Source organism: Carassius gibelio, chromosome B12 (assembly GCF_023724105.1).
Source record: "Carassius gibelio isolate Cgi1373 ecotype wild population from Czech Republic chromosome B12, carGib1.2-hapl.c, whole genome shotgun sequence".
Classification (NCBI taxonomy): domain Eukaryota; kingdom Metazoa; phylum Chordata; class Actinopteri; order Cypriniformes; family Cyprinidae; genus Carassius; species Carassius gibelio.
Window position 1 is genome coordinate 16,396,412 of NC_068407.1, and position 22,299 is coordinate 16,418,710.

Consider the following 22,299-nt stretch of genomic DNA (forward strand, 5'->3'; position numbering starts at 1 on the left):
TCACTGGGTAGACACTCCCTTTACACGTTTCCTCCGAGGTGCACTGAGGCTGAGACCTCCAGTATGGTCCCGTATTCCCCCATGGGATTTGGTTGTGGTGTTAGAGGCTCTCTGCAAAGCTCCATTCGAGCCAATTCAAGAAATCTCAGACAGACATCTGACACTTAAGACTGCCCTATTACTGGCTATTACCTCTCTAAAGAGAGTTGGAGATCTTCAGGCCCTCTCGGTGGCCCCTAACTATCTAGACTTTGCCCCTGGTATGGCCAAAGCATTTCTATACCCTCAAGCGGGTTACATTCCTAAAGTTCCCTCTGTCACACCACAACCTGTCGTACTGCAGGCCTTCTGTCCTCCTCCCTTTCGGGAGCCAGACCAGGTGAAGCTAAATTGTATGTGTCCAGTGTGAGCATTGGACGCATACATCCACAGAGCTGCCCTGTGGAGAAAGTCTGACCAATTGCTTGTATCCTACGGTCCTCCTAAAAAGGGTTCTCCTGCCTCTAAGCAGACCCTTAGTCGTCGGATAGTCGAGGCTATCAACGTCTCCTATGAGTCCTCTGGTCTTCCCCTTCCTTTGGGAGCCAAGGCTCACTCTACGCGGAGTATGACTTCCTCTAAGGCCTTTTAGCAGGTTTGTCCCTCTTGGACATCTGCAACGCTGCGGGGTGGTCCACACCCTCTACATTCGCCAGATTTTACAATCTTGATATGCGAGCCGCTGCTGGTTCTTCTGTCCTCTCGTCCTAAGCTGTGCTCTTCGGATACACACTAGGCAGGGGCTTGGTAGTCTGGAAGCGTTGGCACATCGTTCCCCAAAAGCGCTCGACAAAGCTCGAGTTCCCGAAGAGGAACGTCCCTAGGTTACATATGTAACCCTAGTTCCTCGAGGGAACGAGACGCTGCGTCGCCGAGCCATACTCCCGGCACCCCTGCCTGCGCTTGCTTCCCAACTCGAAGCTGAGGCCAGCTGCGTGGCATGTGCCTTTAAAGCTTCCTGCTCGCTACGTCACCCCATCCGTGACGTCACGCTCTTCCATTGAACTGATTGCACACGATATTCAGAGTTGTTCTTGCCAAAGGCGTTCCCCAAAAGCGCTCGACGCTTATTGGGCGTGTTTGCATTGGGAAGTGACGTCACTCACAGTCGATGGTAATAAGCAATTATTAATAGATGATTTTGGAAGTAAATGGAAGTAATTGGTGAAATTGTGGAGGACATTTTAAAGGGGTGGTAAAACACGGTTTTTCGAAGGCTTGATTGTGTTTGTGGGGTGCACTGTAACATATGTTCATGCTTCGTTTTTTAAAAAAATGCATTATTTTTCATATATTTTACCTTTACTCTACACTGCTCTGTCCCTCCTTGTAAAACGGTCTGATGGTTTCCGGGTTCTATGAAGCCAGTCCCACAAAAATAGCAATGGGCTTAGATTGGTTAGCTGCCCCAGTGTGTTGTGATTCGCTAACCGACTAGCGAATCACAACACACTGGGTGTGTTTTTCGGTAACGTCATGCCCCTTACCTTTACCAGTAGTCAGTGCTTTGGGGGTATTAGAAACAATGGCGTCAATAAAACCATACCAATTTGAGCCCGAATCGGACCCAGAAAATTTTGATGAAGATGATCGAGCATTTCTGAACGGCTGTTAAATGACGTTTCAGAATGTTATGTTTTTTATTGTTGTGATCTAATACTTTTTTAGATACGCTGTTATTTAATTGTACTAATTATAATAGTTGATGTTGAATTTATAACAATAATAAGTGTTTGTCTATTAACAAAAGTATTCAAGAACCTTTTTTATTTAAAAAATATATATATTTTATTAGGTGTACATGTAATAACTGTGCAAAAATGCCAACTGAAGAGGAAAACATCTGCTGCAAAGAAATACAGAAGGTAGTGTAATAAGCTAGTACCAAAATTATGCATAACGTGTTAATAGTTCTGTATAATCCTTTTTTCATATTTAAAAGATGAACATAGGTTAATTGTACAGTATGTTCTCATTGTCTTACATTACTGTTTAGGTTGTAAAACGAATGATGGAAGTTCCAGACCCTCCTAAATATATGGTTGAGCATCCAGGTTTTGAACCAAACTGCTTAAATCCGTATACTTTGCAAAATATCAATAATATTTAGAGCCGACTATGGACCAGTGAGACGCAGAAATGAAGAGGAGTAAGTATTTATTAAATTTAATGAAATTATGTTGTGTAAAATAATATAAATAAAAAACAAATATATATAAATATATATTTACACAAGACATGTTATTCAAAGACAAAAATTAAATCAAAATATCAATTTTTATCAAACATATTTTCACATCACATATACATGTTTTCAATATACCACTGGTTTTATACACAATATTGAGGTTTTCTGTTCCTGCCATAGGCGCTTCCGTTATCTGGCCTATCGCAGCTTTGTCAGCTGGTGCTGGGGCTACCTAGGACGTAGTGTGAGGGTTGTCATCCCCTCATGTGTTGTTAACCGGATCCGCTTACAGTTTCCTGATCCAGCGGGACAGTATGTTGGGTTCCGGCCACCCCTCGACTGAATCGTGACACATGCTGGGCAATCACCTCTTCTTTGGAAGGTTTTTCATACTGTGATGACAGAGGAGGTGGAATGGGGATTGCATGCAGCTCTTCCGCATATGGCTTGGGGTCCACAAAGACTTTATGTAACAGAAGGCTCATAAGGTCATCGACATAGTCTGTAAAGAACAGAATACTGAGTCCCTCTATGGGTTTATATAATTACTGATAAATAATCTACCTTTGTTTTATAATTAACATTTGTGTAATATTTATAAATATTTTTTGTAAGCTTATATTTATTTCATTATAGCTTTTGTTATATTATTGTTAATAAAACATTTTACAACTTACTGTATGTTGGTTCTATTTTCACTGGCTTTGCTGTGCATTCCCCTTTTTTGGACTTTGGAAAAACGAACTTATACACAGCCTGTCCTTCAGTTGTTGTTGCCTGCTCACGGTTAGCATTTTCATTATAGTGCATTGCTGCAAGATACAGCCTGTAATCAGTGGACAATCCATAACATATGAAAAGATTAGTAAACTGTGTTGTGACAAATAAACAAACAATTCAGAATAAGAGACAAATGTTCAATCAATGATTATAATGGTTTCTTTCTTGCAAGAAAGGCTCACAGTCGCACAGTCAGTCAAGAGAATGTGAGAGTGCTCGCCAAGATGGGAGGCTCTCGATCTCTTTATATCTCTGCTACTCATAACATAGATAACATAGGGCCACAGGCAAGGCTCCTAACCAATTTTACCTGTTTCTTCCTTATTAGGAAAGAACATTATTTATTATAGGGAAAGATTATTAATATTAATAAAATAATGAATAAAAAAAACATTTCCATAAAAATTGTTAGGAACAATGTTTATAAATATTTCTGAACATGTCAAAGATTATTACCTGCACAACATTCCTATGAAAGGGAAAATCACGTTCTTTGGGGCAAAACGCAAAATCAGACTGTGGAAAGCCTCCAGTGATGACGTCTGAAAGTTGTGGCTGAGCTTTTCTATATCCTTGAGAACCCTCTTGTTGTATAATAGCTTTTCCACTTTATGGAGCGCTATTGATCCTGTAGCCAAACAGATAAAATATGAAGAAAATCTTCATAATTTTACTATTTTACTGTCATTCTATTGTCATTTGTCTCTCTATACAGTCATACCTGGTTGGAACCATTTTTTTGGATCCCTGGAAACTTTGTCAGGGTGTTCACACTTGGGGAAGAGGTGGTTCTCATGAACATGTACATTTTGTATGTGGTTCTGCAGTGAATTCCACTTCGCCACCTTTTCTGGCCCAGACTCAGAGGAAATCGCACTCCAGTAAACATGGTTTTTGATGCTGTGCAACCATTTTTTCAGCACCTCGCAGTCCTTCATTTTTGAAAGTTTGTCAAGTTTCTTAGATAAACCTGTACAAAGTAATAGCTTGGTTGTACAATCATTATTTCAAGAAAATCTAATTACCCCAAAAATATAAATGTACAAGTTAGGTTTAACAATTAACTGAATAAGTATCAATTAATAATACAAAGATAAATAATTACCTTTCTCAAAGTGCCACACGTCATAGAACTGAGTGATATTGCGGTCCCTCAGGTACTTCTGAATCTGCGGATGGCGATCGGTGACGATGTAGTCAACAGCTAAACCATGAGACTCCAGCTTATCGAGACAACGCTTCAATCCCTCCTTTTCCATATGATAACTTCCACCAACCTCATTGCTCTGTTGTTGGGTACACAACATTTCAAATGTATAAACAGAGTAGAGTATAAACAATAACAGATAAAAGAAAATTTAACTTTTTTTTAAATGCTTAATTACTAACCTGAACTAGTTGAAGATCCAGAATTTTGTTGGTTTCCATGTGCATAATGGTGTAGCTGCCAAATTTTGCTGAGTGTCCTATTGTAAACATCATAATCAGATATAGAACATTACTGAGAACATCAGTATCATAATATTTTAGGAGAACTCAAAGACTATAAAATAAACGGTGTGATGTTTTAAAATATACTCTAAATGTACCTGGCGTGTCAGCACGCATATCTCCAGCCACAGCAACATTTCCTCCCTCTTGCAGCTGTCTTATAAGATTCAGTTGATCTTGGTTCCACTTGTGTATTATGGTAGGCTCAATGAAATTCCTGGCATGAATCCTAAAAGTTACGAAATGCATCATCTGGAGCTTCATGGCTTTGGAAATCTATTAACATAGAAATCATACAGTACATACATACAGAAACAACACAGTATTTTTTTGTGAATTTTATTGTAAATTGTAATACCTTCTCTAGTTGTTTAAAAGATCCACCGGTAAAATACGTTGCAGCAGACAATAGCAGGTTTCCAAGTGGGGTACTCCCAACAATGGGCTGGCTCTGCCACTGTCTGTAGTAGTTACACTTTTCACAAAGCTGGGTGAATGCAACAAAAGTCCCCCTTCGTCTGCTCTGGACAACACACTTTGTCTTACAAATTGGACAGGACACAAACAGCTCTCGAAGACAGCTTTCAAAAACAATGTATTTGTTATCGCTGTGGTCGGGCTGTGGATCTATCCTAAGGCAATATAAAAAGAATAAATATTAGGAAGTTGCTTTCATGTTTTATATATATTTTTAAACACAAATGTATTAGTAAAAAAGTGAGTAAAAATATGTATTTATATCTTACGCCAATTCTGATTCTTCAGTGACAACAGAATCTGGGTTATATGTGGAATCAGTGGGTTCAACATTTAATTCTGATTCTTCTTCCTCATCTAACACCAGACGAGGTCTCTTACTGGGCCTGAAGACTGAGCCCCTTACTGGTGTTGAAGACAGCTGCACATCAGGAAACATGTCAGTTGTTTGGGTGCCCACATCATGACCATAATATGTTGCCTGAATGCCTACAAGTACAAAAAAAAAAAGTAAAAATACAATTACTCATAACCATCGGTCATGCTATTACAATTTTTTTTACAGTGATAAACATAAGCCACTTTCTAATACACATACGTTTCAGTAGCCGGTATGACAATTATAATAAAAAAAAGACAATATGTACTAGAACTGCATATGATAAAGTAACACAAACACATTTAATGTCTGTATTTCATACCTTTGCTCCTTAAGTGGAAACTGCTCAATGTACCCATTGAAAGTTGTGTGCCCACTGATCGCATCTTCGGCTTTATCTCTGTGGCTACAGTTTCGGTCTCTATAGGGTCTGACTGACATCCAACTTCATGAAGTGTAGATGTAGTGGGGAGCTCTTGGGAACTCGCACCCTGCTGAGATGTTGTCTGTAAGAAATAATGACAATATGTAATCAATGATCAAATTACAGCTTAAAACATACATTTGACATGTAAAAATAGTAAGAAAAAATTACTGGATAATAATCATTGGACCACAAAAAATAAGCTTCATAACCAAGATTTTCATATAATTGTTCTGACAAATTGTATTAGTCCTCAAAGGGATTTTTTTGATTAAAGAGTGAAGATCTATAGTAATCGGTACTGAATGGAATCGTTACTTTTGTATTTTTAGAACGCTTATAACCAAATATCTGTCGCTATAACTATTAACCAAAAACATTGGCTTTACTATAGTAGCCAAATCAAACACAGAACCATGTTTAGCATGCTTGCAGATAAACAAACATGTAGATAAACAATACATAAACGCTCTAATCAAAGAATAATATACACTAATTCCAAGTTCGTTCACTTCCTTGATACAACGCACAATTAGCAATACAGCCAATAGCAATACAAACCAATACAGTAAAACACATCGACGAAAAATAAGTCATACTTACAGCTTGTGGCCCGTAAACAGCTTCTGTTTTTAAAGTTGGAACTGCTCCATCTTTCAGGACAAGCCGTTGGGCGAATCCTGCATTGAACTCGCGAAGATTGTGGAAGCTTTCCTCCGTAAAATGTGCAGCACAGAGAGCGAGATTTGGGTAATAATTTTGAGGGACCGAGTTAAAAATAAATTTTAACCATTGATCCCTAACTTCCCCGTCCCTAGGAAGGCTGAACAAAGTGGACCTGCAATCCGGATGAAAATAACAGCGTTTCGTCGGCATCGCGGCAAAAATACTCCAGCATACAACAACTCTTCTCAATCTCCACAGCAATATAAAATGGCCTCGCCCCCCACCTAATCTATTATTCTCGGAGGAGGGGTTTATGTAAATATTGGGCTTAGTGACGTCAGCAACCCTGAAGGAATGTCGTGTAGTCCCTACCGGCCGTTTGCTGTAGTCCTTAGAAATGGATTTCTTTAAAAGCAAATATCTCCCTTTGCTTAAAACTTTGAACGTTGTAACTTTGCAGATGTTGTTTATGCTCAAACAGGAAAATTACACACTAGCTAAAGTTAGAAAAGTGAAATCATGTTTTATCACCCCTTTAACACTCGCACAGCAACTTGACGACAGTTCATACGGTACAGATTTCCTTTTACTCAGAAGCCATTTGGTTTTGGACAACAGCTTTTAATACAACAGCTGAGGTAGTGATAGCAAATATTATATTTTTCTCTCTTTTGATCACCGTAATCAATCTCTTGAATCTCTTATCGTTCACTGCTGTAGAAGTTTGATCATCTATGACAACTTCTGAGAACCCCAGAAATTTTAAAAGGGTCCATAGGTTTAAATTTTGATAAATGGATTAAATATAACTTTCACAAAGAGGGTCCTGTTGACAGACTCATAATTAAAGACCCATGTGGACACCTGGACATCAAGTTAAGAAAGCCGATAACTCACCACTGGACTCTCCATGATTCCTTTGAGGAAGATGAGGTCCAGGTCATTGGCTGTGGTGGAGCTAGTGCTGTCACTCAAGGTGTCTAGAAGACTTTGCATTGCTGAGGACGAAAAGACAAAAGGGTTCACATATTACAAAGAAGACATTTCTCCATCCTTTCATAAAGAAACAGGCCACTCAAATGTACAGTAGAAATGAGTCCATCTCAAAAAATTGAAATTGTGACAACCAAAAATGCGTGAATAAAACATGATGTTGAGATTATCATCTTTATCATTTCAGAAGCACTCCGCAATAAGCTGTTCAAATGACAGAAATGTTAATGGGAAATAAATGTATTGTTTTCAACTTTTGCCCACTGATCAGGACAAATTTTTTCTTTTCAATGCGAAACAAGCAAATTATCTTTTAAAAGAAGCCTCGTTAAAGCCCGTTTTACATCATGTTCCGGAGCAGATCAGAGAGACAGAGGATGATTTATAGTCTTCCATAAATCATTTTGCAAAAATAATGTTTTTGGATTGCTTGAATAGTCCCCATTATTTATCCATCGAAGTGCTTGTTTGTACATATTTAAGATTGCTAGAAAAGAAAAGGTTATTTTCTTACTTTAGAAGCACTCAAATATACATGAGAAAAAAATCAGAGTAGTGGAGAAGCATCAAAACTGAATCTCCTAAAACTCAAACAGAGTTTCATGAAAGGAAGTTTCTAGAAAGATTCATGAGTCCTCCATGGCTCCTGTGTAATAGTTCTCTTAAATTCCCCCTGCAGCAATCTTCATCACTCGCACAGAACACGTTCATGTATTCCCTTGTATTGTATTCCCTTGTTCAGTTTTCAGACATGATGCATAGTCCTCTTCCAGCCAGAGTGTAACATAAAATGATGTGTGACAAAGCAATGATTGCTGGATAATACAAAAAACAGATTATGAGGAAATCCAGAGATGTACACATTATTTTTTTAAAGAAGAAATTAAGGTGAAACTTTGGATAAAAAAGTGGAACCTACTTCAGTTTCTCGTAATAATTTTTTTTAAATAAAAGCATAAGTAGGCTAATTTAATTGTTTGTTGTAAGGAATTTAATATATAAATTTTTTATTTAAATTATAAATTGTTTATGTATTTATAATTATAATTATTTTTATTTTTTTGCACAAAATTAGGTATTATTTGAATGTCAATGCCATCATAAAATATTAAGCATTGGAATTTAAAATATTACTTTTAAAAATTCACACCCGAGTCTCCCTGCACATATTTTATTCTTCCCTTTTTCAAGGACACTGAAAAAAGTATACCTTGAAAGCTATATTGCTTTGGGTAAAAGAAGCTGCTAAAAGCATAACTATCAAAAATAACATTACTTTCAATGCAAATAAGAAATGTGAAAGAAAGGTGTCCATCCTAAAAAGTTATATATTTAAAAATACATTTATTTTCAAGTACAACATATTTACTGACATATTGCTCTGATATACTTACTGGGATAAAAATTATAATTACATTTATCTGGAGCAGTGGTTCCCAAACCTGTCCTGGCGTACCCCCAACACTGCACGTTTTCTTTGTCTCCCTAATTAAACACATCTGATTCAACTCATCAGCTCATTAACCCATGTGATAATGAGTTGATGAGTTGAATCAGATGTGTTTAATTAGGGAGACAAAGAAAATGTGCAGTGTTGGGGGTACGCCAGGACAGGTTTGGGAACCACTGATCTGGAGTATTTATTTATTGCACAATACACATTTCTTAAGATTAAGCCTAAAAATGTGTTTTGATGTAGCTATTGATGAGGACTTTATGATCTTCGAATAATTGTCTTTAAATACAAGATATTTAAAGTGTACCAGAAATATACTTGCAATAATTCCACTTTAGCACAATAAAAAGTATACTTCAGTATGTCTTTAGTTGTACTAAAGCACTACTTCTGCACAATTAAAGTGCATTAAGTACAAAACCTGTTGCTGCAATTTAGCAGACATTAAAGGGGGGGTGAAATGCTATTTCATGCATACTGAGTTTTTTACACTGTTAAAGAGTTGGATTCCCATGCTAAACATGGACAAAGTTTCAAAAATTAAGTTGTACGTTTGAAGGAGTATTTCTGTTCCAAAAATACTCCTTCCGGTTTGTCACAAGTTTCGAAAAAGTTTTTTTCGAGTATGGCTCTCTGTGACGTTAGATGGAGCGGAATTTCCTTATATGGATCCTGAGGGCACGTCTGCCGGAAGAGCGCGCGCTCCCGTATAGCAGAGCACTGAGAGCACAACAGGCATTCACTGATCAGAGCGAGAGCGTCGCGAAAAGTCACAAAAGGAGTGTATTTTTGGTTGCCAGGGCAAAACAACCCTGCACAGATTACCAAAAAAAAAAAAAAGCATTAAGGGACCAGTGGATGGAGTTTATTTTTACAGAACATCAACGGAGTTGTGCAAGTGTTTGTGTTTGTTCCCTGCATTTCGAAGATGCTTGTTTTAAACACAAGGCCCAGTTTGACGACGGATTTGCGTATCGTTTATTTCTTAAGGAAGATGCAATTCAAGCGAAAAAGGGTCACGATCGTGTGTTGGAACCGCAGGCGGTGAGTAAAACTGCTTCAAATATCTCTGCCTGACTGTTAGCCATGGTTTGTTTTGGATGATGGTTTTTTCCTCAAGGTAATGTCACAGCTTCCAAACGCTTTCAAGCCTACTGGCGCTTGTGATTCTTTAGCTCCGCCCACACATCACGCCTCCAGCGGCTCGTGTTTTTCCGGGATAAATCGGTACTGACTATCTTTCTCTTATGAATATAATAAAACTAAAGACTTTTTGGAGTTATGAAGGATGCAGTACTACTCTATAGGTACTCAAGATTAACAGGATATTGAGTGAATACGAGCATTTCACCCCCCCTTTAAGTATATCAGTTTAGTATACAAAAAGTAGAATTTCAGGATATTTTTATTAAGTACATGTAATTGTAGTATACGTAACATGAAATATATGTATTTCAAATACATTTTAGTATATTCATTTTTCAATGATGGTCTTTTGAGTCTTCATATTGTGTTTAAAGGAAAAGCTCAGTGACTATCAGATAAGCTAAAACCTGTGTTTGACAATTAATATGTAATAATTACAGCATGCAGTAAATATGAATTTATAGACCTTGTAACGCATATGCAGGTCATCGATTCATCGGTTAAATTCAGGCATATAACATGAAACCTTTTTCCACTAAATACCTGAAACCCCCACCCAAATTCCTTAACACACACAAAAAGAAACCTTTCTTAAAGTTCCTTACTTTTGTAAGTCCTTATTAATATGTATTGTGAATGTTTGTGTATTGTATAAAAATGGTTAATCCTGGGTAAATGGTTAAAAGTGCTGACTTATAAATTGGAAATGTTTCTCCTCATTTTAACTTTTTCAAAGAGAGCCATGTTTCTGCAACCCCCACTCCTAACCAGGTCGTAAAGCTTTATGACCCCACTGGGCAACAGGACAGGAAAGAGTCCATTCACTGGTACCTTTTTCTCAATGTATCCTAAGCTATTACTTATTCAATGTGGTCTCAATGTGTGAAGTATTGTTTTTGGTGTATTAGAGATTCCCCATATAAATTGGAGAATCTGCAGTTTTAATCGTGTGCTAATCAAACGTTAAATGTGTGTAATTCTGCATTTGAATGTAACTTCGTGTTTCTATCAGTTATATATGTACTGCTTGGTGTTTTTGTAATCGTCATGCTTTGACAGACCCATTTATCTAAAGCAAAGTAATGAAAAATGTATTAATCTTGAATTACGAACTTGCTAGAATATCACTGCTGAAGTCTGATAAGGCTAAATCATTAGGGTGGGTGTTTCCACAGAGACAAAGGAACTTTTCCCCGCTTCAGATTGCGGACGTTCATTGGTTGTTCACGCGAAAAGAGGCGTGAACCATCCCAACCCATAAGAACCGACCGAACAAGGTCCGCCTCGCTCTTCTTACGCTGACTCCCTTCCCTCCTGCATCGACCCCGTTCACTCCCGCTCGTATCTCTGCGTGGACTTGGGCCTTTACTAAGTTTATTCAACTATTCGCCTCCCCACACAAGGAAGACGAATTCTGGAACATTGTTTGTTGAACCTTTCAAATACCACGCTGACGCCAAGATCCAGCGCTGCTCCAGCGCGTGCCGGTCTCCAGCACGCACATGCAGGTTTTAAAAGACCTGCGCACAAAGCGTCACGAAAAGACCACACTCACCGCACTGGACACTTTGCAAGTATAATTTTTCTATGGAGATTTAAATGCTGCTTAAAGTGTGTCTATGATTTGAGTCGTTGTTGGCTGAGAAGGGTTACTGACTGTGATTTCCATACCTGAGCTCATTCTGTGATCTCATTCATTTTCTCTCTCTCTCTCTCTCTCTCTCTCTCTCTCTCTCTCCTTTATTTGGATTCCGTTATGTCTTGTAAAAAGTTTACTGTCTGTATTGTCGTACGCATATTTACTCTGTGTGATTTGTAGTCTGATGTATTATTAGTCAATTATTAAAAACCCATATATTCATGATTCTTGTCTCCACCACCCGCTCACATTACGCGTCACTGAGATGTCTGATCTTTAGCTACAAACTTTAAATTTAGAAACTAAATTTATCATAATGATAGGATAATGTTTTCATGGCCAAGAGAATATTTTTCCTTGAATTATAAGAAGTGATAACTTTATTGAAAATTGATTGGTCAATCTTACGGCCGTTTGCTGGACAAACCACTGTTCGATTTGCAGTAATTTACAGTAAGAGATATCACAATAAAATTTAGTGTAACTTTCATATGAGATAGATATTAATCATATTCCTGATTAATTATTCAAATTCCCTATATATCATTATTATTCTGTACAACTCACTGTTGTTACAACCTATACTGTAGTTTTATTAAAAGTGTTATTCCCAATCCTGGTCATGGGCATATTTGGGATGCTTGGATATGTCTAGGTGGGTTCACCTGATTCATCTCATCAGTAAAGTGCTCTCAGACTGAATTGGGAATGTCAAATAGGGGACATATACGAAACAGTGCTGGAGGAGCTCCAGGATTAGAATATTAAAGTGTATGCGTAGGTGTCTATTCATTCACATGAATACATTTCAGCATTGGAAAACACAAACAATCAAATTTTTTATTTCATGGAATTAAAGCTGCAGTAGGTAACTTTTGTAAAAATATATTTTTTACATATTTGTTAAACCTGTCATTATGTCCTGACAGTAGAATATGAGACCGATAATCTGTGAAAAATATTAGAGCCCGACCGATATATCGGCCGGCCGATATTATCGGCCGATATGAGCTAATTGCATTTAAATCGGCATCGGCGTTTATAACGGCCGATGAAACATGAGAAACAGTCTCACGCTTCACTCATGTTATGAGTGTTGCATAGTTTGCCCACCAGAGGGCGGTCTGCAGCTCCAGAGTTGCAACAGCGCCAGAAATCCACAAAGAAGAAAGCGATCAGCCAGCCACCCAGGTGAGTCTGTCGTTCGTCATGTGAAATGATTGTAGATTTAGTTCATACACTGTATATAAAAACGGTGTGGTAGTTCTAGTTAACGGTCCTATCATTATCACTTCTAAATATTCTGTAACATCAATTAACAGCCGCTAATGCATTGCTATATTAGATTAGCCACAAAGCTAATACCATGTTTATCAGTGGAAGAGCGCGAACGTTAATAAGAGGTCGAATTATAACGTTAGCGTTTAACTTATTCTTATTCTATTGCGGTGTGTTTCCCACATAATGACCGCGTAATGGGCCTTTCACACAGGACACGATATGCACGGCGCTTGCCCGCTGGGTTTAGCGTTGCCCTTCAGTCACAACACGATTTGCACTGCGCTGCGCTGCGCTATGGCGTAGGCGTTGTTTTAAAAACTTTTAGCGGGAGCTCTTTCATAGTCTGTTGTTCCTCCTTTCGGTCAGCAGCAAACATGTATCTCTCCAGTTGTAAAAAGCGAGCGATAGCGCTAGTCCTGCTGATGAGAATTAAGAGAGAAGCAAGGAAGAAGAGGCTATACCCTCAGGTCCAGGGAACAATTTGGTGAATTCAGGCTGGTTACGTTACTCTAACGCTAATATAGCTTCCTTTTTAGCAGGCCCCTTGAATGCTTGCTATTAACTTGTTTGAAGGTGGTTCCTCTCAAAATTGACAGCGGTGTGTTCATGACACTAACGTTAACCATTCAACTTCGAATTGATTCCATAATCTTCCGGTAACAGTAGGCTAACTTTACGTTCGCCAGCGCATGACGATGTTTTGATTCAGACTGCACAAAGAGAAGAGGAGAAGATATACGGGTCCGTTGTGAATGTGTCTGTGAGAGCAAATGTAGTGTAGTTACAGTAACTACAGTAGGTGCGTCAGAACAGATTAAACCAGAAGGGACATGTAAATAAATGTGAGCTGAACAAGCGGTTTTTTCTTTTCTTTTTTTTTTCTTACATATTGTTTCAAAGCAGCTTTACAGACATAACAGGAAAATGTTGAAATAATATTGTTAAATATAAGGAGGTTAATACCTATTGCTTGACAAATAAATATATATATATATTTCTCATTTTTGCCTATGTAGGAGATCCCTGTTTATTCTAATTCTAATTCTAATGATGGCATGAGTAATGATACATGGTGATATTATTAATACATATGCTTATTCTTTCTATGTCTCTCTTTCTGCCCTACAGATGGCTGAAAAAGGTGAATGCTGTAGCAGCAAAGTGTGGGACTACTTCTGCAAATACTTTAACTTTAGTATTATAATTTATTTACAGTACACACACAGACTGTTAAAACCAGCTTCAACTGGAAGAAAGTAAAAGTGTTAAATGGTTAAAAGCAGACTGTTTTTTGATCATTAAGAAATATATACTTTTGATGTGCAATTGTTTAGTGATTTAGACCGTAATCTAAGGCTTTTTTTCTTAACATAATCCCTTCTAGAAAATGGTTTATACAGCCCACATACATAGAGCAGGCAGATATTTTGCTATTGAATGTTGTGTAAGTGCAGCTTATAGGAAATGGGTCTAATATCCAGTTTATTTTCAAAATCAAAATATCGGCTTATAAATCGGCTCTTTTCGAGTTAGCATCGGCATCGGCCCCCAAAAATCCATATCGGTCGGGCTCTAAAAAAAATCAAGCTCCTCTGGCTCTTCCCAGTGGTCCTATTGCCATTTGCAGAAATTCATCCGCTCCCGGTGAGAAACAACCAATCAGAGCTGCGGTCCGTAACTTTGTTTGTGTTCAAAATGTAAAAAAATGTATTTAATAAGCGAGTACACCATGAATCCATTTTCCAAACCGTGTTTTTAGCTTGTCCTGAATCATGCATTATAATTTTTTTCCTTCTTGTTTTCTCGTTATCTCGACATAACAAAAGTCATTTTCTCATTATAATGACTTAATTTTCTTGTTATCTCGACATAACGAAAGTCGTTTTCTCGTATAACGACTTAATTATCTCTAAGAAGTTACAAAACTGCGCCAGCAGGTGGCACTGTAGAACTGAATATAACTGATGGGGTACACTATCTATGGGGTACACTGTACACTATCTACTTTACTGTATGCTGACCTTCCTCGTGATCGCTATAATTTGTGCAGTGTTGTTCATTACTGATAATTAATTCATAAATGTTAAATGCTTGAATCAATCTGATTATTTTGTATATTAAGTTCTTGCTAGATGCATGAGTTTCACCAATGCGTTCTGTGTCTGTGTATTCTGTTTGCATCTATATCTTTATTTGTGCTTCTTTTAGGCACATGATTAGGTAGATAATAAGCGGAGATGTTCTGTTTATCTACAGTAGGACGGAATTTAACGATGCAGGCTATTTGTGATCTGCTTCTTTTCCTTATTATTAATCTTTATTGTTAATCATATTGATGAGAAATGTGATGTATATGTAAAGTGCATAGGCTAATTTAATTCAGTTTTGTTCTATAATGTTGTAATACACACACACACACACACATACCATGTTGCCATTTAAACATGTTAATTACAAAAACAAAACGTTTGGTGTACTGTCTCTGGAAAAATCAACAGTGATTGGTCAGCCTTTATTTATGTACAGTATTGTAGATGTTATTACCTAGGCGAAGCAAAATTTGCTGAAATATAGGCTACAGTAAGAGCACCTGCATGGTTGTCCATCAGATGCCTGTCAAAGTTGAGTTGGTTACTATAGCAACAGTAAAAACTGTCATGTCGTTATAATGAGAAAACAAACTTCCGTTATGTCGAGATCACGAGAAAATTAAGTCGTTATAATGAGAAAACGACTTTGGTTATGTAGAGATCACGAGAAAATTAAGTCGTTATAATGAGAAAACAACTTTGGTTATGTCGAGATAACGAGAAAATTAAGTCGTTATAACGAGAAAACGACTTTCGTTATGTCGAGATACCGAGAAAATTAAGTCGTTAAAATAAGAAAACAAGAAGGAAAAAAATTATAATGCATAGCCGCTTAGAACTTCCGTAGAATAAAAGAGTTATTAAACAATTTATATTTACGGGAGGCGGGGCTGATCATAAAGGGATTATTATTTTTAGGGCGCACCGTTTTATCAGTTCCTTTTAATATAAACTATTATAGCAATTAACATGCATTTTAACATTTAAAAACTTCAAATCAGTTAATTCAGACTGCTCTATAGTATATTGTAAAGTACATTGTTTCCATAATTAGCATTCTTTTAAAAGTAGCTAAAGTGTAGCAACTGATTAGTCTTTGAAACAGAGTTTGTGATCTTGCGTCAAATAAGACAGTGATGCAGGAAAAAAAAATCTAAAGCAGCGATTGGAGTTTTGCTATAAACAATTTTTTATCAATTGGTGCCACATACTGTGTTTTGTTGTTGTTGTTGATATTAAAACTAAAAAATCCCATAAAAAGTATGCCCATGAGCTAAGAGGTGGCAAGTAGGTTGCATATTTCGAGCAACTACCACTGGGATGAATGGAAGCGCTAACGAATAGCTCTCTCCAGGTATTATAGAACTCCTTGCTACAATTAATACCTCAGGAAGCTTTATGTATATCTCTATGGAAACACATGTACAACTGGTCTATCTCTGAGCAGCAGGATTAAGCTCATTACTAACTCTGTGTCGACATCCTGTCGAGACTGAGTGACATTTAAGCTGAAAGCACACACCAAAGATACACACAGACATGTTTTTGAGTCTGACCCCTAAGACCTTTAAGCTATGATGGATTCGAATTCTGAAACATTGTTTGCATTGACTGTATATGTGACTAATTTTGCCACATGCTCTGATGTTCAGCAAGCATCTGCCACTGTATATGTCTGTTTCACACTGAAGCAGCTCATTGCTGGTCACATTAAAGTCTCAGATTCCTGAAGTGCTTATCTTGACATAAGAGCTGCATTACTGTTTATTTTCCTAGCTCAGGAGTCAGGACTACCGCTGAGTGTTTGGCTTCTCACTCATTTCCATTCCACCCCTCCTTTAGAAACACTGAAAGCCTGTAGTATTTCATTTTCACTTGAGTACAACACTCATTTCCTGAACATCTAACACTAATTCAAGCTTTGCATGAACCCTGTTTGACAAAACAAGTTTAGTTGCAATTTGACATTTGTTACTTCAAAATCTATTTCTTCATTTATTAAACTGAATTATCCTATGACTTTAAAATGTCAAATTGTGCCAGAGACCTTAGTTTACCATAATTTTGGCCTTCATTTGTTTTTCATTGTGAGGAAGTTTACCCTGCTGTCACACTCATTTTCTCACCTGGAGCTCAGTCAGACTCTGTGACTGATTGTTTCTCCTAATAATATACAGCCAGTAATGCTCAACTCATTTCCGAGCATATTAGCTCTTTATACTGCATAAGTAACCAAAGTTGAGCTTAGCAATCAGTTAATGATATTTAATATATGTATACATTTTTAATCTTAAATGACTAAAAAGTGCAACTTTTAATCCATTTATTGCTACCAATCTTTGCTTAAAGCAAAAGTAAAATATAGTAAAAAAAAAAAAAATATATATATATATATATATATATATAGGGTAATAATAATGGCTTGCTATCAACAATTTTAATAACAGCTTGGTTTTTTATTTTATTCATAAGTCTTTAATTCTGACTTTGCTACATCAATCAGGCGCTTCTGAGTCAGCTACTTTAAGTATGTTGTTAGTTTACGTTTTTGTTATTGACTGTTCAAATGCAGAGTTTTGCGCATTGTGTGTGTGTGAGAGAGAGAGAGCGAGAGAGAGAGACAGGGTCACACAATGGAGTCAGCTGTCTTAACGGTCCGTGGCTTGTGTACTGCAAACACATACGAGCTTCGTCATTGTGTCTGTCACACCACGCTGTTCCCCTTTCAGACTTGAACTGATGGTAAAAATAAGGACATTATTATCTGTCTTTACATTTATTTTGAAAGAAGAAGCTTGCGATTATGGAAAGGGGAGTATTTCCGACGAGTGCTTGCGGTGTTCGGCCAATCACAATCCACTGGGTCAGTTGGCCAATCAGAGCAGACTGTGCTTGTCGGAAGGAGGGACTTTGTAGAAAATGACACGTTTCAGAGAGGCTGGGCATAGAGGACCTACAATACTGTACAGTATTTGAAAAATAATGTGTTTTTTTAACATTTAAACATCGAATACACAAAATAATGAGATTTAAAAAAGCATCATATGACCCCTTTAAAACTGTCAGAGAAAGATGCAAAAATCATTACAAGCACCGACAGTGAGAGACCATTTAATATGGCATCTAATGTCTCAGATGAAAAATGGTTGTTGTTGGTTACTGCATGATGATTAAAATGGCCTTAAATCAGACCCGTAGCCAGCTATGAGGCCAATGAGGTCTGGACCTCAGTAAATTTTTCATGTTCAAAAATAAAATTTGTTCTCTGAATGACTAATTTGCTGTTAAGCTCCTCATATTTAGCTCCTCATATTTATTCAGATTTAGCTATTATAATCATTTTTGGACTTGCCTTTTCCACTTAATTTAACCCTTTAGAAAGTTAATAAAGTAGGAAATTACAGTTTAGAGTCAGCAATATCTTTATCTTATATTTGCCTGGAAACTCTGTTGGTATAATGTCTGCTAAAATGTAAAAAAAAAAATTCAGTGCATTGTTTTGTATTGGTGTACAATTTTAAAAAATAATAATTTATTCAATATAGTGTCCATTCATTTCACATTTAATATTGGAGGCATGTAAGTTATTTGAAATATTTGATTATTTATTTATTTATTTTTATTTTTTTAAAGTAATGCAATAGCTACTTTCACTGGAAATTGGTTACTTTTATAATGATGTAACTCAGTTACTATTTGAGAGAAGTAACTAGTAACTATAATGAATTACTTTTTTTAATTAACTTGCCCAACACTGGTCACTACTACTGCACTATAATGCTGCTTCTGCCACATTTTGACAATAGATTTACACTTCAAGTCATTAAGGATGGAAAATGCACTTCATTGTGTTTGCACTAATAAATGCTGCTGCCTGCCAACTGCAATCATCAATAAAACGTTGTTCCATGCTTTTTTCTGTAACGTCATAAATATCATCACAAATATTCTTGGAATATTGTGATATAATTTTGAGGATATATCGCCCACCCCTATTCAGCATATCAACAAAGTATATTAAAACTCAAATAACTTAAACCTGCACCTCATTTCTCCAAGTGATCTATTAACTGCAATCTGTTCATTCCCTGGAGCCCAAATTATTTCTCAGAAGTTTTCCTGTTCTCATTTACATAAAGATGCCTCAACTCAATTTCTAATTACATATTTCCAAACCCCTCATGGGTTTTAATGGACGCCTTGTAATCTTTCGGGCTTATCAAACGTTTCTTTGCTTTAATGGTTTCCGTCTTATCTTTTAGAAATGATCATATCTTAGTTTTTGCATTTGGTCCTGTTCACAGTACACACTCATTCATAACAATGCCTACCTTTAAAAATCTCAGAAAAGCCCTGAAATTGCATATACTAATATCTATCTATCTATCTATCTATCTATCTATCTATCTATCTATCTATCTATCTATCTATCTATCTATCTATCTATCTATCTATCTATCTATTTATTTATCTATCTGTCTATCTATCGAGTTATCTTACATGCAAGGTTACAGTCATTCGGAATGTTTTTATGCATTTCTCCAAAAATAATTTCAAAATCATTCCACAAACTGTCCAACAATGCAGAGACAGACAACATGGTAAAACAAGGGTAAACACTGGCTGTGCTTTTAAGATCTAATTTTTTTTGTAAAGTTTGTTGTGCTTTTGGGAAATAAAATAATATTTGTACATTTTTTTTCTACGATCTGCTTATGATGCTTTTGGGAAACTCTGCCCTGTCAGTCTTTCCTCTCATATTCTCATATTCTCAGGAAATGAAGCATGTAATCAACCTTCTTCTAAATCCCTTTTTACCCTATAAACCTCATAGCATACAAAAATGTCTGGAGAATATTGCATTATAATTAAAGTAATGCAAACATGGGTAGATCCAGTCATCTGAATTCTAAATATACTATAATAAAATTTTACACTGCAACGGTGGCATGGGAGCACTTCTGAAGTGGCATTTAGGCATCTTTTCAGAGGTCAATGCTACTGTGCCTGCTCAAAATTCAGTGTAAATGTGCAATCATGCATAAAGCCAGACTAAATTATGCCTACTTTGACTCACATCAACCTTTAGCATCAAAATACGCAGATATAACTGCAACGTAATGCATTTATGTCACCTCTGAACAGCAGTCTGTGTAAAGACACATAAATAACACTTCAGAAGCACTTCTGTGCCACCTTTGCAGTGTAAATTTGGCAATGGACTATTGAATGCTAATCAGAGGTACAGTGGCATAAATACATTTACACAGCAAATATAAATGTACGCTTTGATGCTTCGTGGATCTGCAGGCTTAATTTAGTCTGGATTTTGTGCTGCATTACATATAATCAGGCAAAAAGCAGCATTTAATTGGCTGTGTAAACATGTCTTAATTCACCTAATCACAGACCATTACAACTATCCTTACTTGTTTTTATTTTTTCTTGTTTATAAATCATTCCATAAAAGCATGTGCTAAATGAATAAACGTAATGTAAAGCCCCATTCACACTGACAGTGATTTTATCCACTGAATAAAACACACACAAGCCTTCCACACAGCATTTTGTTATTACATTTCTGCAAGTGTGAAATCACATATCACCACTAGAACTGATCAAATCACCATCACTCCGTACGCAATCTCACTGTAGTAATGAAATACAATCTTTGCGTTCCTTAGACACAATCTGTTATTGCACCCATAATTCTCTCAACAGCTTGTATAAACAAAGGACACATCGCACCAACAATATTAAAAGCTAGTCTCTCTTGCTCATGTTTTGGATTGGAGATGTCATCCCTGCTTTTTTATTGCAATATACACAGCTGTCCTACAGGTGTGTAAGAGTGTGATTGAATGTAATCATGCATTATTCAAAAAGAAAACTGAATATTCATGAGGCTGACGTTGCTTACTGTGTTCAGGAAAGATATGTCGTCGTTATATATTGTCAGCCTCTCAAGTGAAATGGGAATAGAAGTTGAGCGGACAGTCCTATGAGACTGCATTATGGTCAAGGAAACTGCGCTTTTGTGAAAACATGCAATGGAATGTATTTCACTTCACTGTAGTTTGAACCTCAAAGAAAGGGTGCCGAGAGAGAGAGGTGAAATCTGAAATTAAAGGAAGTTGTCAGACTCATTCTGTCCAGGCAGCTGTAACAAACACAGGATGTGCACTCATGCACAAAGCTAATTGGACACTGGTTTGTCACCTCTCTTTCAGTGCACCCCTCCTCATCTCTTCTCTCCACATGCACACACACATTATGTGCTGGAGGTATGCAAAAATAATAATTATGAAGCCTGTATGTATAAGTTTATTCTTAGTGCATTCTTAATGTCAGTTGTATGTTAAAACCACACAATATACTTTTCAATTTTAAAATTGCTAATTTTTTAATTAACACTGGAAATAGTATTCCCTGACCATGCTATCAACTACAGTGATAATATGATGCTTTTTAATAGGCATATCTAACAGTTCTTCCATCATTACATTCTGTTCTAACTGCAAAACCACAGTAAAAATAGTCAAATCACAGCATGCTTTTAAAGATCTTCTGCTCTCTGTGTCTTACCTCCTGGACCCTCTAGAGAGCTGATCGATCCAATCTCCTCCAGGGACATTCTGTTATAGATACTCCCAGCCATAGTTCAATCTCTCTGAAGCCTCTTTTCCTGCCTCTAATTCACATGCGTTCCTTCCCTCTTTTCTGTTCCTTCACTTTTTTCACCTCCTTGACGTCAGCATCAGTTTCCAGAAAGCCACCCCACCTCTCATTCTTCCTCTCGCGTGTCCCTTCCTAGATCTTTCATTTCTTGATTGTTCCCTCCCTGTTTTGTGACACCTCAGGCTTCCTTGTTATTCCCATTTTTGTCTTCTCTCTTCATCCCCCCTGTTGTAAGTTTAAAGGCAGTTTGAGGCAGTATAAATGGCTGGGCTTTCTGCCTCCTAATTTTCTTCTATCTGACTCTAACAACACAGATTCCAGACACACAGGTTGGCAGAGAATTTCAGCCTCCTCCCTATCATTCCCTCTCAGCTGCTGAAGACTGTGACAGACTCACCAAGAAAGCTCAACATAACCATAAGATCGAACACAGAGACCTAATAAGAGGAGACAATGAAAAAGAGAGAGAGACAGTATGGAGAAAAAAGGAGGAGGAAGAGAAAATGTCTCATGCGAACAAAGAGTGAAGAGGAAATTCTCCTTAGGAAAGAAGAATCACTTGAGAGCTCTCT

The 22,299-nt window shown here is 37.0% G+C and overlaps 2 protein-coding genes across 6 annotated transcripts in view; both read right to left on the reverse strand.

The window, feature by feature from the left end:
- Positions 1 to 22,299, reverse strand: part of LOC127969254 (MAGUK p55 subfamily member 2-like) — a 52,042-nt gene that overhangs the window by 16,063 nt on the left and 13,680 nt on the right. The window contains exons 1-2 of one of the 3 annotated variants that reach the window (XM_052571097.1): positions 21,635 to 22,056; positions 7,342 to 7,442 (exon numbers count right to left, since the gene is read on the reverse strand). In XM_052571097.1, coding sequence (XP_052427057.1) covers positions 7,342 to 7,442; positions 21,635 to 21,707 — 174 coding nt within the window. In that variant the 5' untranslated portion in view covers positions 21,708 to 22,056. Of the gene's footprint in view, positions 1 to 7,341; positions 7,443 to 21,634; positions 22,057 to 22,299 lie in introns of those variants that run through there. The other 2 variants (XM_052571098.1, XM_052571099.1) reach the window with 2 other exon arrangements.
- LOC127969258 (uncharacterized) lies at positions 2,190 to 6,980 on the reverse strand. Of its 3 annotated transcripts, none has more exons than XM_052571107.1 (11): positions 6,382 to 6,980; positions 5,710 to 5,860; positions 5,245 to 5,464; positions 4,857 to 5,130; positions 4,597 to 4,727; positions 4,397 to 4,473; positions 4,113 to 4,293; positions 3,729 to 3,977; positions 3,464 to 3,635; positions 2,905 to 3,053; positions 2,190 to 2,729 (listed from the first exon to the last, which is right to left on the reverse strand). In XM_052571107.1, the coding sequence occupies exons 5-11, from the start codon at positions 4,613 to 4,615 to the stop codon at positions 2,500 to 2,502; spliced, it is 1,077 nt and encodes a 358-aa protein (XP_052427067.1). In that variant the 5' UTR covers positions 4,616 to 4,727; positions 4,857 to 5,130; positions 5,245 to 5,464; positions 5,710 to 5,860; positions 6,382 to 6,980; the 3' UTR covers positions 2,190 to 2,499. The 3 variants fall into 3 exon arrangements, with proteins under 3 accessions (XP_052427067.1, XP_052427066.1, XP_052427065.1); XM_052571106.1 differs by having other exon boundaries at positions 5,677 to 5,860; XM_052571105.1 differs by lacking the exons at positions 4,857 to 5,130; positions 5,245 to 5,464; positions 5,710 to 5,860; positions 6,382 to 6,980 and having other exon boundaries at positions 4,597 to 4,763.